Consider the following 16289-nt stretch of genomic DNA (forward strand, 5'->3'; position numbering starts at 1 on the left):
ATAGTTCTTTTAAATACACTTAATGGTGTCCTTTAACACGCGGTCAACAGGCTGCCCAGAGCTCTTGTGCAGTTCTTTTAAATTAAAACATTACCTTGTCTTCTTATGATTAGAGACATATTTTTTTCTAAAATTCAGCAAGAGAACTTCCTAAGTTTATCTCATTGGCTAGAGGAAATATAACCCTTTATGCAAAGCTCTCTAATTTTTTTAACATTATGAAATACTGGATAAAAGGATGCTGATGAACTTCCCTCAGGAAGCCTATTGTCTGTGGTAGTAAACAAGAACATCAGACAGGCTGCACTGCCAGTGAGCAGAGCTTTTATAGGAAGAGAGGTGATAGACCAGACATTCACATCAAGCTTCACTGAGTCATCTGTGAAGACAGTGTTCCAAGAGGTCTCATCTGCTCATCTTCAGGGATCTATTTATCTAAATTAAATTGGTTCACTCTACCCCATTGCATACTCAAGTGGAAGAGCTACTTTAATGCTTTGCTATACAGTAACATAGCTGGTGATTGTAAATCTGTGCTGATGCTCAGATAAAAGTAGAGAGCTCGTAAATGTACAGAGCTGACTAGATGTGACACTTCATACCAAAGTTTTCATGTTTTCAGAGATTTCAAAGTTTTCAAGTTTTCACAGCATGTTTTCAGTCCCTTGTATCTTAGCAGTAGATTATTTAATATTGATAGAATAAGTAGACTTGGATTATGAAAAATGGTGAAGTTTATATTATGGGAGAGTAGTTTCAAGTTCCATCCTTTAAACTTTATAAAAATGGGGTGTTAAAAATAGACCTTTTATGTAAGACTTTTTTGTAATTCACTTATAAGTGATCTTCAAAAGGTTTTTCCATGTTTGGGTGTATTTTGCTGTTTTCTGGGCAGCAAATGATTTGCAATTCTTTTTCTCTTCTTAAGCTTTGAAAAAAATTCAACACCACCACAGCCCGTCCTAAGCACATACTACTTCAAATATATCCTCATACAAAGAAAATGGGGAACAAATTAACATCTGGAATAGTACTTACTATTGGTGCCTGTCTTCCAAAGTAAAATATCCTTTCCCAGGAGGAAAAATGGTGGGTTGTTTCTCCACAAATTTGTATTTAGCATTTGTAGAAATGCTAAAAAATACTTAATTCACATGCTTGATAGGGTTAAAAAGAAAAAAGAAAGAAAAAAAAAAGGAAGAAAGCCTACTATATTGTGGTTTTAATATGTAAGTTTTCCATAGTGCGATAGCTGTTGAATTCTGCAGGAAGACATAATTTATTCTTTTCTGTTGGTGAATATGAAGGAATACATGCACAGCTCGCTACAGAAATGTGTTCACTAGGATAGTTGGAAATCTATTTTTAAAACTGACACATTAAAAAATGACCATGGGAGGAGCAAGGAGAGATAAGAAATGATAATTGGTTTTGTTTTCTTTTGTCTGAACCTCAGTGCATCCTTTCCAACACACAACAGGCTAACTAGCTTTAGGGACTCCTCACACTAGTTTCGAAACATCTCAAGCCCTCTGCCTCAGTGCGATGTTTTGGAAATCTCTGTGAATTCAAGAGGTACTACTTTGACTGTTAGGCATTTTCTGTATAATTCAGACATTTATGGCTTTCTTTTGCTGCACACTTGCATTATACCTCTATGTTTAGAGGAGAGAGACTGTGCTGTAAGCGTCCGCTACCTGACGTTATAAAGTACCAACAGCCACATAAATTTGTGGTAGTTGGAAAGTGACCTGTGAGTAGCTCTGGAGAAACCCGCTCCTCCAGACAAGTTGAACAAACAAGACGCTAATGAGCATTTGGGCAGCTGAGGTAGATGCTCAGGTGATGAGGTACACAAAGGATGCTTCAGCTTTCTACATGGCAATCCTTCCAGCAGGTGAAGGAATAAAATAAGGACAAGGGAAAGGAAAGAAAGCCTGCTTTCTCTCACTGAAAAGACAGTGAGTAAGTTCTAGAAAGGTCTTGTAGTGGCAAGGAGATTTAACCTGGAAGTCTGATTTTTCTTTTTCTCCACAAATCTCTTTTTATTTCCTGTGCTGCCTAGTGGCTTTGACGGATGAGTTGTAGCGAGTCTTGCTGCAGCAGCATTAGACACACATCTGCCTGCTGTATTGCTCTGCAGGTTATCGGTTTCACAGCAGAGCTGACAGACGTCTCCTCTCCCCTCCTCAGATCAGCAAGCATTAGCACTAACTAGAGGAGCAGAAACATCAGGAGCTTGCTATGAGTTTAACAGAAGTAGCATAGCTTGTGGCAGGGAAGTGGATATTCGTCACCAATGGGAATGTGCCTGGTCTGACCATTATCTGTCAAGAGTAAATATTCCTTTAGTTCTACGGTCATGATGTTCATAGGTATTGTAATGTGAGCAGAGCATTGTACCTGGACAATCCCTGCCCCTGCCTTTCTTATTGGAAGCAGCTTGGTTTTAGATCAAGCCTATCCACATGTAGCGCTTGCACTAAGCTTCTCCCACTATTGCCATCCAAAAAGACCCTAAGGCCACCTTCTGCTCCTCTCCTTCTCAGCTTTATCATGTTAATCGAATACCTTCTCCCTGCTACTCTAATATCTTGATTTTATTTATTTATTTATTTATTTATTTATTGTACTATTTGTTTGTTTGGCTGGTTTTTTGTTTTACTTTTGAGGGTGGCTGAGGAACGGAGGGCAGGAACACACAGAAATCCTGTCAGAGGATAACTGAAAAGTCAGTCAGTGAAACTAAAACCAGCATGTTGACCAATTATCTAGTTATTTCAAAACCCTTGTATTAAGGAAGTCTTTGTGAGTCTAGTTCTGTCCAAATTTGTGACTTCTGTTTCCAGAAAGTATTTGAAAAAATAAAGTGCCTTGGAAGCAGAGGTTGCAAGTCTTCATTTTACAGTGAAGAATGTAGATTCTTTCACTTCAAAGATTAGAACAATGTCCAGAGCAGTTTCAGAAAAGCTATTCTTACACTAAAACCATTTTCCTAGTGCCTTCCTTTGTTTTTCAGCCTGTAGTAGCACATGCACCTTAAATGAAAGTTGTGTGCATTTATTTGATTAAATGCTGCCATTTCTGCAAATGGAAAATTGCCAGAATGGTCTTCTGTGCAGAAGAAAAGTTGTTCACCAGCATAAAACTTATTTGATACTTGAATTGAATTTGCAAATCTTTTTATCCTACAAATTCTTGTGCTGGTCCTAGGATTTTTTCTTAAATTTCTGCTGAAATTTTTACAGAATTTGTGCAGTTCACATAACCCACAAATGACATCTGTCTTTCTGCCCAGAGAAATACCTTTGAGCACAGGGAAGCTTATTTAGAAGTCACAATGCTAATGCATGCAGCAAAGCAGCTCTCTGTAATCTCAAGAATTGTCTTTGTGTTTTCTTCATGAGGAATGTCATGGACTGTAACAAACACTTCCTTAATTTTCCAGCAACTTGTCAAGATCTGTATCTCCCTTCCTGTGAGGAAAGTATCTTTTCAGCTTCCTAAAGTGTAGGGGCTTCATGTGTCTAAGTCAGCTGCAGCCACGCTATCCACAACAAACAGGTAGATAGATGTAGTGTAAAATGGAATTCTCAGACGTTTCTCAAATACATGCAAATAAAAACAATACAGTGAAAAGATAGAAGATTTCCTGATGAGTTTTACATTTTGATTTTTATAAAATGTTTCTGAAGACTGTAGAGTGCTCTTGATCATAATTTTAGTACAGCTCCTTAAAAACCACATGTGGGCATCTCAGACTTTTCAATAATGCATTGCTATCAGGCTTAATGTTTTGCTACTGAGCAGTAATGTCTGATTCAGAGCTACAAGTGCATATCTACTTGATGATGCAGAGATTTAAGCAGGGCTTCCTCAGGATACTAAGTTCACCATAAAATAATAAAGAAGAAATCTCAGACATCCTTTATGAGCACAAAAGCTGTCTGGCAAAGTCATAAAAAGAATATTACTGTATACAAGACAAGGATTTTGTAATGTTCAGCCAAACTGCACACTTTCAATTGGAAGGAATATTCATGTAGCAGTGTTCTATCCTAATAAAACACTTAATGTCTGAACACTTTCTGCCAAGTGTGCACACAATTTCTTTTTCTTCCTATTCCGCCAATGGACAGAATGTCCGCTTTATGACCTTCTTAGGGCTTGCTCTTAAAGGCTTTAAAACGAGTCAAACATCTCCAGAGTGGAAGACCTGAGAGGAGAAAGCCATCTGTGTGGTAGAGGTGTACATGTCTTGAAATTCTTTGCTGAGATGCAGTTACTAGTAGAAGAGCAAGATGTTTTGCTGTAGATTCTCAAGGCTCCAGTTTCTCAAAGGAAAAATTCAGTAGGTGCAATAACCTGTTCTCTAAGCCAAAAAGTATTTGAAACCTACGATTTCAAAAGTTGCTACCAAAAGGTTGTCTGCCATTTATACAAGAAGAATGACAGAATGGAGGCCATAGGGTGTCTTGGGCACTTCAAGATACTTCAAGAAATAAATTCCCTTCATGGTTCTGCCACCTTGGTAATCACTATGGGACCATCAGAGTTAGAAGCAATGGTTCATACAGCTTGCTGTAGGCAGCCAGGCTTTTAAAATTGAAAGCTACAATATGTGTATGCCCTTTATTGGCTGAACTCAACATGTAGAACACAGAATCTGTGCATTTGCCTGTATGGCACATCAACGTGGAGCATGGATGCAATATGAAGGTCTAGTTATAAATACGTGGGTCAAATTCCATTTTGATTCAGACCTTCTTACTCTTCACAAGTTTTAAGAACTTAGATGTGCTGCAAAATACAGTTTTTGAAGAACCTGAAAAGCAAATATTTTAAAATTTTGAGTTATAATTCAAATTCTGTCATGACTACTGTTAACCAGAATAGTTTTTAGAAATTCTTAAAAGTGCCAACATTTCAAACTTTCCATACTGCTGCAATTAATTGAATTTTTCCATGTAGTTTATATTTAAATCAATTACGGTGCAATTAAGGTTCTATTGTTGCCAATAACTTCTAATTGTTCTGTAATAGACTACAGATACATTGAAATAAGTAAATGGAGCCCAAGGTAACTCAATTACACTTCTTCTTCTGGTAGAGTTATTCTTCTCTATTTACTTTACATGAATTTATTTGTGAAATACTGAATGCCTTCCAGGATTCCGTGGTAAAAGAGAGAATGCATCCATGTCAAGTTTTCTCTTGGGCAGTGACTAGTATGAATGCCTTTGCTCTATGAAGACTGTAGAAGTGGTCAGCAGCACTTAAAAGGGTGCCCACGGCTCTGCTGCCTTGATTTCACTACTCACTCACCATTGCAAGGCGTGTAGGGAAATCTTTATAGCTCACATACATCTAATAAAATCTCTTGGTCTGTCTCCATTTAGCTTGTGGTACCCTTAAGACACTCTTCTAGATGAATGGAGACAGCACAAATAAAAGATCAATGTTGTGTTAGGACTGTCTTTGAATTGCAAGAGCAGTGCTTGCATCTGTGAGATTAGTTAACTGGCAGGTGAATCCAAGCTGTGTTGCATTATTCTGGTACACTAGTAAATCTGTTCTTAAAAAACTTATCACTTTAAAACAGATAATAGATGATAGACCATTAGAAGTACCATACTATGACATTCTCTGAGGGTTTTTGCTTAGTATTTGGAGTTAAGAAGATGTTTTATATATTAAAAATTCAATAAGGCACCTAACTCCTCTAAAAAAAAAAAGTAGTGTTTCAGGGATATCTCTGTCACTTCTCCCACTGATTGTTTTAGGAAACTAAAATCCATCAACCAGTCAGTCCTGTAAAGATCACTCTGATTGTCCTCAACAACCAGTTAAAAAAATCAAGGAAGTGTTAATATAACTCCGTTGTCATAAATGTTGAGACTTTCCAAATATGTGGACAATCTGAAATGACAGTTAGAAGTCTTGAATCCACCATATACAAAGCCTTCCTCAGTGTACATTTATTTCTTACAATGAATTCTGGTTGTCTTAAATGGGCAATGTTAACCTCAATGCTTAGACCTTGAAAGCTTTCAACATCCCTACATCTAAAAACAATTCTTGTCAGGAATCCATGTACCAAGTGAACACCAGTTGAGACAGTGAAAACATGAAGTATGCTTAAGAGATCAACAGAGTCACATCTGGGGCTGTTATAAACTGGTATAACTTCTGAATTTATGTAAGCCACACAGTTGAGGTTTTGGTCCTTTATTGGCAAAGTTAAAGGAAGCAAAGCAATGCAGAAGAGCTGATGTGATAGATCACACGTCTTCCTCCAACCGCCCTCCCCCCAAAAAAGAAGTATTGTAAGGGCTAAGTTTCTTGGCTGAAGAGTAAACAACCCTTGATATCCTTAGGTCATTGACTGCGCCTTTCTGATGCAAGGTGATCTTTCTTGCCTATTGCAGAAGTTTGAAAAAAAGACAGATTGCTCTAGCCAATTCTGCTCCAATTCTGTCCTAAAAGCTAAGCCCCAATGTGTCCTACCTGTAACAGAAGACATAATGTCACTTGCCTGCTGGAGAAAATTATGGTGTGTGTTTATCCACACCCTTATATGATATCTCTCTTTCAAAACAGCCACTAGGGAATCGCTCTAGAAGGTACCATAAAAATTTCACAATCCCTAATGGAATTTCAAGATGTTTCTACGACCCCCTAGTGCATGAACTTCTCCAGGGAACGCCCTCTCAGTCCTGAGAGGGAGCAGAAATGCTTACAGGAAGGTCAAGTGCAGGGGGAAGCTCCCAAATGAGCAGAGGGGACTGGATGGGACAGTGCCGAAAGTTCAGATAATTTCTAGGGCAGTAATGATACACTTTGGATACCAGGAAAAAAAAAAAAAAAAAAAAAAGTTACTCCATCTGAGTGTAGACATCAATAGAGCCACTGAAATAACTGAAATGATACAGCCTGTGTTGTTTTGTGCCATGTCCAACACCTTGGGAATTTCTGGGGAAAACACTCTAAAACCTTAGCACAAGTCCTGCAGGAGGTGGAGAGTCAGGGAGGTGTAACTGTTCAGAAATTGCCTTCTTTTCATCTTCTGGAGGCACTCTGTGGAATTTGAACAGACTGGAGTCAGTGTTCAATAGGGCTGCCCAGGTATATGTGTAATAAACCAAATGATTCTTCCATCAGTTATTCGCTTTTGAGCTCTCTTCCCAAGGCAGTGCTCTGTGCACAAGGGAATTTCTGCAATAATTACCCCTGAGTACCCAGTGGTATAAGTGGTAATTACACTGTCTAAACATAGAAATAGATCCTTGTGCCATCGGTTCCACAACTGACAGGAAGCCTTAATCCAAATTTCTAAGGGTTTCTTAGTTCTCATATTCCTCTAGCAATGCAAGACTGAAGATACACACAGGGTTGTACAGACTTCTTTACTTTGCAGCTTATATGAGCTACCTGTCTCGTAACTTGTCTAATAAACAGTTGCTGTACCCTTGGGTTCCTTTCGTCAGCTGCACAGTAGGGACAGCAGATGTTCTGCAAAATGAAATCCTTCGTGATTATGGGGTTGCTCAGAGAGCCGTAATATCTAACCATCCCCAAGAGAATGAGTCAGTCAAGCAAAACAGAATACTATTCCTATTTCCTATCAGAGCAAATGGAAAGCATAGCACTGTTAGTAAACCATGCCACCAAATGGAGATGAAGAAACAGATGCAAAACTGGCAGAAGCAGCTTATACCTATGTTGTGACAGCCTGAGCGATCATCTAGAGTAACAAGGAGAAATATTATTTCTGTTGGACAAAGGCCCACCTTCACCACCCAGTATTTTTGCCAAGTTAGAGCATTTTAAGAAGAATGAAAATGTTGAAAAAGCTAAAAGGCAAACTGAAATCTTGGAGGCAGTGTGTGCATTTTTACCACTAACTTAGAAGATTTGCTCAAGATCAGTTCACAATAGTCTACTCCTTCACAGTTATGTACTAACTTTCACACTTAATTACTGAAAAAATAATTTATCTCATCAGTCTGTCTTGCTGAATTAAAGATTCTAAATTTCTTTTTCATGCCTTGGACCAGGGCACCAAATATAAACCCTTTGTCTACAGTCAGTCTCTAAATATAGCCAAGAATTAAGATATTCCTGCTTCTGCATCCTAAATAATCTAATGAAATCTATTACAGTTTTGCGTAGACGACATCTGGTATTTGCAAATACAACACAAAACATGAAATCCAACAAAAATAAGCATGAAACTAAAGTTTCCACCCATCCTATTTCATATTCAGTAAACATTATTGGTTTGCATCACAGGGTGGATTTTTCCTATTTCTTATAGACTTCCGCTTAGAAGCTCTCCAAGAGAATGCAACACTTGCAAAAGAAAAGGGCTGATAGCTTTGACTTCAGCCATTGGTTAAGCCAAAGGAGTGAACATCATTCATGTGTTCACTGCGAACACTGTCTCATTGCTTCGATTTTCAGCCTTGTGCTTTTATTGATCAGCATGCCAGTCACACCAAGCTAAATAACAGTTTGCGTTTTCAGATACAGCAAGGTTCAGATTGAACACCAACATCAGCTGTGGAAAGGACAGAATCTGAAATGAATTAAATACAACTCTGTCCCACTGTGCCAGTAAGATCTTTGCCCATTATAACTGGAAGCTGAGGGTAGTCCCACTACACAGTATCCATGGTACCAACTGATCTCAAAATACAACCCCTTGCGGCACTCTCCTAGCGTCATAATTAATGATTTAGCCTCAAGTAGCCAAACATACTGTATTACGACTAGAATGCAAACTATCCCTGGATGTAAATACACACGACTTGCGGGGCGGGGGGGGCAATAGCATAGCAAACAAGCAGTCTCACTCTAAAGACTGGCTGGCCTGTGAGCTCTGAGCAGCCTTAGAGAAAACCATGCCGCCTGAAATGCTCTACAATGAAGACCTGTTTCCTCACAACTCCTGTTGATACCATGTACTGTCAGATTGCAAACCTGCAAAACAGCTGGCCGTGGCACTCCATACCGAAAGGTGAATGCTGGGGAATTTTCAGTGATAGATGTTGCTGGGCAGGACTGAGGACATGGACCATTCCCGTGAAACCACACTCCTGACTCTGCCCCTCAGACATGCCACATGCTGTGTGCTGGGAACTACAGTCACGGATTTTCCCTTTCTGCAGCTCAGCAACTCCCACCTGTTTCAGCATCAGCTCCTGCAAGTGTAAGCAGGGACGGTAGGGAGTAGTCCCCAGTGCCTGATGTCTGTGCTGCACTGTCCCGTTTCCTCCCTTGCTCTGGCCTAAGTGCTCACATCTGTCCAAGGTGAATGAGACTGGGACTTGAACCAGGTTAAAATTAATTTTGGATTTTTTCTTTCCCCTCTGGATTAATTTTAAATCATGCCTGCTCTTTTATCCACTTCACCAAGTACCTGCACAAATGCTGCTTCCAGCACAGAGAAGGGGACAGCTCAGGTGAGAGAATGAGTAACTGTGAGCTGTGCAGGAGAAAAGGGAGAGAGACATTTATTTCAGTGACATGTCAGCTTGTGCTATGTTGAAGTTATTGTAAAACTACAGCGAAGTCACCAACTGTCATCATCATGTCTGAATAGGTAACCTTCCTCCTGCCCCCTTATATTTATAATGCAAGAGGTTCTAGCTATAGTACATTTTTAATATATGTATAACTTTAGGAACACAGGTGGAATGCATGGGATGTTTCCATTCCAAATACCTAAGTGTGGGTAATTTCACCAGTTTCTGAAATGAATAAATTTTGTGATTTTGTACAAACGTTTCTAGAATCTCTATCTTACTTACAAGAAAGAAACATTCCCAGTGAAAATATCTGGCTTTAATTTCTTTAACCACAGTCATTGCACTTGCTGAAGCAAGTACCATTCACAGCATGACACAGCTATCATGCGCAGTCAGCAGAGGTTCAGCACTGCAATTTGAAGAAAGTGATTTCATACTGTCACTCACCATCTGAGCTACATATTATGCTACAAAATCTTCTGTTGTAAAAATGTGGGCATTTTCTCTATTACGTCAAAGCATCCTTTGTTAACAACAGATATTTACATTTTATTTTTTAAAAGTTTGTTTTTTATTATGGCGTTTTGATCTTCAAGAGTGCAGCAACTATAAACCGTAATAAATTATATCAATAGCATAAGCAGGTGCCCTCACCACAGGTAGCTAAATGTTTCTTCATTGTTTAATTTGACCAAACACTTCAGAAGTGACTTGATTCTATTCAGTGACAGCATACATAGAAGTTAGCTATGCAAGAAGCTGAAACTGAGTTTTGCAACATGAATTTGGGTTCTGATGCTTCGTATCCTTGGTGCATGTTGTTGTGTGCAAATTGTCTATACAAACACTGCTACAGAAGAAGAATTTCAGGAGTTTTAGCAGCCCTGTAAATGCAAACTCCCAGCTGCTGCTTGAATGCATGTGGATGGAGTAGCGCATCTCTCGGTTGTCTGCACGTGATGTATTTAGGTGGTAAATCAACCAGAGCTGCCTTTCCTCAGCACTCCTGGCTGCAGCAGGATGCCCTGGGTGTGTGGAGCACAGAACATGCTGTTCACACCAGGCCACCTTCTACCCACTTCTTTTTTAAACTGGGCTCCTCACCACAGTAATCTGTTTGTACTTTTTCAAAGGCAAAAGTACTAAATTTATTCTAATTTACATATGCTTTTAATAGCCATCACTCTGGGAAACTTATAGTTGTACTAAGAAGATGTGAAACATTAGAAGGATCCTGACATCTAAACCTTCCTAAATAACATAAGTTAGCAGTAAATGTTTTAACTTCTCTTGAAAACTAAGTAATGCGTAGAATGTTACTTCCAGCTGCATATTGCAAGTTGCTGGAAAGAAAAATATTTTGGCCCAATGAAACATAAGAAGGAGAAAATTTTCTGTGACCAGAAAATAGTCTCAAAGCTTTTGGAAAAGTATTTTGGAAATACATATTTAATATTCCTTTTATTTAAAGAAAATAACTCTCCAGTAGCAAACTTCCCAGTTATGATATTTATAATAATCCTGGCTTTTAACAGATGGCTATTAGTGCCCATGATATAACATCCATTATATCAATTTTATTGGTCCAGCATTGACCAGAGAAGTCAAGAAGCAAAAAAGATGTTTCCAGCTCATGTTTAAAGTGAATAACCATCCCACTGTATTTTTAGTACAATGGAAAGAGCTGTGATAGTCATATGGTAAGGAACAACTCAGGCTCTACCAAGTGCTACACAAGCTGTGTAGCTTGCTGTTCAGAACGGTAATAAACAGACCTTTTAGTCTGGCCAAAGCAATAAGAATAGATGTGATTCAAAGGCACGGTAGCGTAAGTGTGTCACTAAAATGTGGTCTTCTGGAAACCGCTTTTGACACAATAGAACTATTACTTGGCCGGTACAGTTGATGGCCATGTGCTTTTGTTGCCACAAGCTCTGATAATCAGCAGAATCAGAGATTATTGTAGAAATGTCAATGTACTTTATTACAGCCTATAGTAATTCTGTACATCTCTTATGTCTGTGTTCTTATAGCCACTTGGGCACTGAAGTAGCTGAGATGAGAAAGAGGCAGCAGTCACAAAATGAAGGAACATCAGCTGTGTCTCAAGCACCTGGAAACCAAAGGCCCAACAACACATGTTGCTTTTGTTGGTGCTGTTGCTGCAGCTGTTCATGGTATGTCCTGTAGTATATTTGGTTTCATATCTGCCACAGGTAAATGATGAGAATGGAAAGTGCCAAGCATGGGGAACATGCAAACTTCTGGGAGAGCATTGCTGCCAAGAGGCACAACTTAACATTTAGCTTAAAAATTTGGTTAAACAATTCCCTGATTTGATTGGACATCTTGTGAGGGGGAAGAGGAGAGAATAGTAAATTCAAGCTATATTTACACTACTCAAACTATAACTAAAAGAGGAAATTTCATTTGTAAAACTAGTATATGTGAATGAGAGACTTGGTACTGAACATTTTCTATTTTAAATTCAAAACTTTTTTTTTTTTTCGCTTGTACTTTTGATACTGTAGTTCTCTGCATTCAGGAAGGAAAAAGAGAGAAGGTCATAAATGTGAATATAGGGTGACATCTTTTACTACTTAGTTGTTGAATAATGTATATTCTGTAAATATGAGAACAGAAGCCTTAAATTCCACTTTATCTTTTAAGTGGTGTGGCATAATTTTAGTGGAAAAGAGGCTCAAAAATTGTGGTTGATTGTCTCTTCCTAAACAAAGACTTCACTTGGAAAGTCAAAGAAACAGCAGAAACAGCTTTAAATTCTTGGTGTCTTGAGATGCATCAGGTCTTTATTTCTTAATTTCATGAACACAGTGTTGAAACAAAAAGTACTGTTTGGAGCCTGTGCACCCTGTTACATACACAGTTCAGTCTTTTTGCAGTGACCATTCCTCTGTATATCTGTGTTATTTTCATATGAATTGGCCTTCAAGCCCCACTCTAAAATCTGAGGCGATTTGTCCCAAATATATTTAAGAATACATACCCGCATGTATGCACCAGGCATCAAATGAGACAGCTTTTTCCAAGATGCCACATCCTGGAGGCAGTACTAGGATGGACCTGCCTTGGCTGTTACTTCTAGTTTCACCTGGAGGCAGAGGATATTTGGAGCAAGGGTGAGCAAGAGCTCATGCTTTTTCAGAAATACTTTGCAATGTGTTCAATCCATACAGCAAAGAGGTGAAAGTGTATTAAATGGGAAGAAAAGGGAGGATGTTTTGACACTGTCATCTCTGCATTGTGACAAGGGCACAATGTAAGACTACCTATACTGTTACAGACCAAAGGTTCATTTAGCTCAGTATCCTATTTGAGGAAGTGTAGCGGATGCCACAAAGAAAGGATAAAACAAGTGGACATGCACCTCCTCAACCTATCCACAGCAAAACTCCTCACAACTTTTGACAGTCTGCAACTTAGGGACTTCCTGGCCCAGAGGTTATTTCTGTGTGTTTTATAGCCCTTGATGGAACTTTCTTTCATTAATTTGTCAAACCATTTTCTACAGTAACTTCCTGAACTCATGTAAACTTTAGGCATCCAGAGTTTCCCATAGCAATAAATTCTACAACAGACCTGTGCACTCTGTGAACTATTACTCCCTTTTATTTGTTTTAACCTACAAGATGTTAATTTCATTTGATGCCTCCTTGTTCTTATGACTGTGAAGAACAGTGAATGATTGTTCCCAGGATGATCAAGTTTTTCTAGAGCTCTTTCATATCCAACTTCTGATGCCTTTTCTTCCATAGTGTTCTCTGTTTTAATCTCTGTCATACAGCAACTTAGCCAGACCATAGTTGATCCTTAATTCTCTTCTATCTATCCACCTATCTTGTGTCTTACTATGTGCCTTTCCCATTTTACTGTCTCCTGTCTGAGATGTCTGACTAGATCTGCTGCAATAGTCACGAAAAGTGCACCATGTTTTGTGTTTGCTCTTTTTTATTAATTCCTAGCACTCTGCTTGCTTTTTAACAATCCCTGAGATGACGTTTTCATATAATTATCCAGCATGACTACAACATCTCTTTACTGGATGGAAATAAAGCCCATCATTGTGCATGTACAGCTAGGGTTGGCTTTTGCCTTGCATACTGGAATATGAATGGCCATAAAAGTATCAGTCTAATTTCTAAAACTCAAAGACAATTTATTTTATTTTTCAAGCATGCTGTAACTCAAGAAGTCTGATTTGACAACTATACTCTACTTTGAAGCTTTCATGGGCTTTGTGAGCCTTGGAGTGCCTCCACTCCTTAGGATGCAATACCATTATGTATTTCAACAGTTTATGCATATTAAATGTAAATTAGAGTCATTATTGCTTTGAAATGTAGGATGTCTCTTCAGCTGCTTTAATAATTGTTTTTGTTGTTAATACCCTGTATTTCGGGTGTTGGAGGGTTTTTTTGGTAAAGTAGATTAGATTGAGCATGGAGAAATCCTGTCAATTTAAGCTAGTTTTCAGAATTAAGTCAAAGAATGGGCCAAAGGTGATAGTGACATCACTTGTGTTTTCTAAAATCAAAAAGGTAGAACAGGTGATAGAATGACTTTTCCAGCTTTATCTTCCATAGTGAAGACTCCATTACAAGAGAGATGAGACAAAACTTTGAAAAAGGCAATATGAATGTTTCATAATCTGAGTTAAAATGAAGTAATTGGTTCTCGCACCAAATTTGTTTGGTAAATTTTTGAACTGTCCAGGTAGAACACAGATTACCATTCTTGCCACTACAAAAATAATTTTAAAATATATATGTAAAAAGCTTTACTAGTCATTCTAGGTAGGTAATTCTCTAGGGTAGTTCTCTGTAATAGGAAAGCCTAACTGATAATCATAACAGGTTCTCTGGACCTAATGAAATTGTGTGCTTTCTCTAATTCCACAGATCTTTGTATTTGAGTAATACAAGTTTCTCAAGAGATACCTGTCTGGAAATGTTCCTGTGTTCATTAATGGTGATGACAATGCTTTAACTGTCAATATCAAGATTAGGAGACTTTTCTTCTGTTTTTCCACCACCAGCCTGTGTGACGGAGGACAGCTCTTACATCACTGACCTCTTAGTGCCTCAACTTTCTCATCATTATAGAAAGAGGGGATAGGTGTCTGTGCAGCTTTTAGTAAAAAGCTTTCACTTGTATCTGTTTGAAGAGTCAATTCAATAGTTCATATAGCCAAACAAATCATTAGAATTCTAAAAATATCTGTTGTGAATCATGTGATGTTTATTTACTTCTATTTCGCCCTGTGTTAGAATCAGAATAGGCATTAAGTCTTCTGTATGCATAACAGGATAGGTAAATAGTCACACTTTTGTTTGGGGAAACAGTACCTTGCCTAATAGAGACTTGTTAACAGCAAAAAGATCCAAAAATTATTCAGTACATCTTATATTTTTTTTCTCTAATAATCCCCTCTTAAAGGTAACAAATATTTGGAGCACTTCTCCATTGCTGTGGGTTCACTCCAACAGGCAGCTCAGCCCCACCCAGGCACTTGCTCACTCCTGCCCAGTGGGATGAGGAAAGAGAAGTGGGTGAAAGTGAGAAAAATCATGGGTTGAGATAAAGACAGTCTAATAGACAAAGCAAAGATTTATGCACAAGCAAAACAAAATAAGGAATTCATTCACTGCTTCCCACGGTCAGGCAGGTGTTCAGCCATTTCCAAGAAAGCCGGGCTCCATCACACGTAACAGTTACTTGGGAAGACAAATGCTACATCTCTGAACCTTCCCTCTTCCTCCTTCTTCCCCAGCTTTTATTGCTGGGCACCATGTCATGTGGTGTGGAATATCCCTTTCATCAGATGGGGTCAGTTGTCCCAGCTGTGTCCCCTCCCAGCTTTTTGCCCACCCCCAGCCTCCTCACTGTCAGGGCAGTATAAGAAACAGAGAAAGCCTTGATGCTGTGCAAGCACTGCTCAGCAACAGCTAGAACATTGATGTGTTACCAACACTGTTTTGGTCACAAATCCAAAACACAGCACCATATGGACTGCAACAAAGAAAATTAACTCTATCCTAGACAGACCTGGTACATCTATTGGTGCTGATAATTGTCAGGACAGTAAATTGCTCAGTTTACAAGAACAAAGCAGGGCTGATTACCAAAGTTTGCTCAGATTGGAAAAGGCGGAGATAAACAGACTCCTTAAATTGGCCATTTTAATGTTATAGGTATGGTCAGGATGTTGACCAAGTAGTTTAAACCCTGAGTGGGTGCCTGAGGATCAGTAACAAAGGAAGTTGTCCCCCTTAGTGGAGAAAATAAAGTACTTCTGAAGTCCCCAACAGGAAAAGCTTGTCCACCTGCCACAGAAGCAGATGATATATCCCTCTGAACATCTTCTATAGGACCTTCCTCTCTACACTGACCAGATATAGACCTTAGGCATTTACTTCAGGAAGACTGCCTCACTAAACCATCTAACAGATAAGTAACAGTCAGATACTGAAGGTGCTGGACCGAATCTCACCCTGTGTCTTCAGCCTCCACAAAACATCATTCCCACAGAGGACAGAAGAAAAGGCTTCCTTCCTAGGTGTAATTTCAATGGCTCGGGTAGCCTGAGAGTTGCAAAATTTGCAGTAAGACTCCTAACATGACAGTCTATAATCTCCTCAATTACACTTTCTCCAGAGAGCTGCACATTTAGTATTTAGTGCTATGGCTTTACAGTTTTGAGCTCCACCTGGTGAGGCAAAGATAGAAGCCTGGTATTTC

At 38.9% G+C, this 16289-nt stretch overlaps 1 protein-coding gene across 4 annotated transcripts in view; it reads left to right on the forward strand.

The window, feature by feature from the left end:
- The window catches only part of RGS17 (regulator of G protein signaling 17), a 71496-nt gene that overhangs the window by 30477 nt on the left and 24730 nt on the right, over nt 1–16289 (forward strand). The window contains exons 1-2 of one of the 4 annotated variants that reach the window (XM_065632053.1): nt 8926–9019; nt 11564–11707. In XM_065632053.1, coding sequence (XP_065488125.1) covers nt 11589–11707 — 119 coding nt within the window. In that variant the 5' untranslated portion in view covers nt 8926–9019; nt 11564–11588. The other 3 variants (XM_065632056.1, XM_065632055.1, XM_065632054.1) reach the window with 3 other exon arrangements.

The sequence above is a fragment of the Caloenas nicobarica genome, chromosome 3, assembly GCF_036013445.1.
Source record: "Caloenas nicobarica isolate bCalNic1 chromosome 3, bCalNic1.hap1, whole genome shotgun sequence".
NCBI classification, from domain to species: Eukaryota; Metazoa; Chordata; class Aves; order Columbiformes; family Columbidae; genus Caloenas; species Caloenas nicobarica.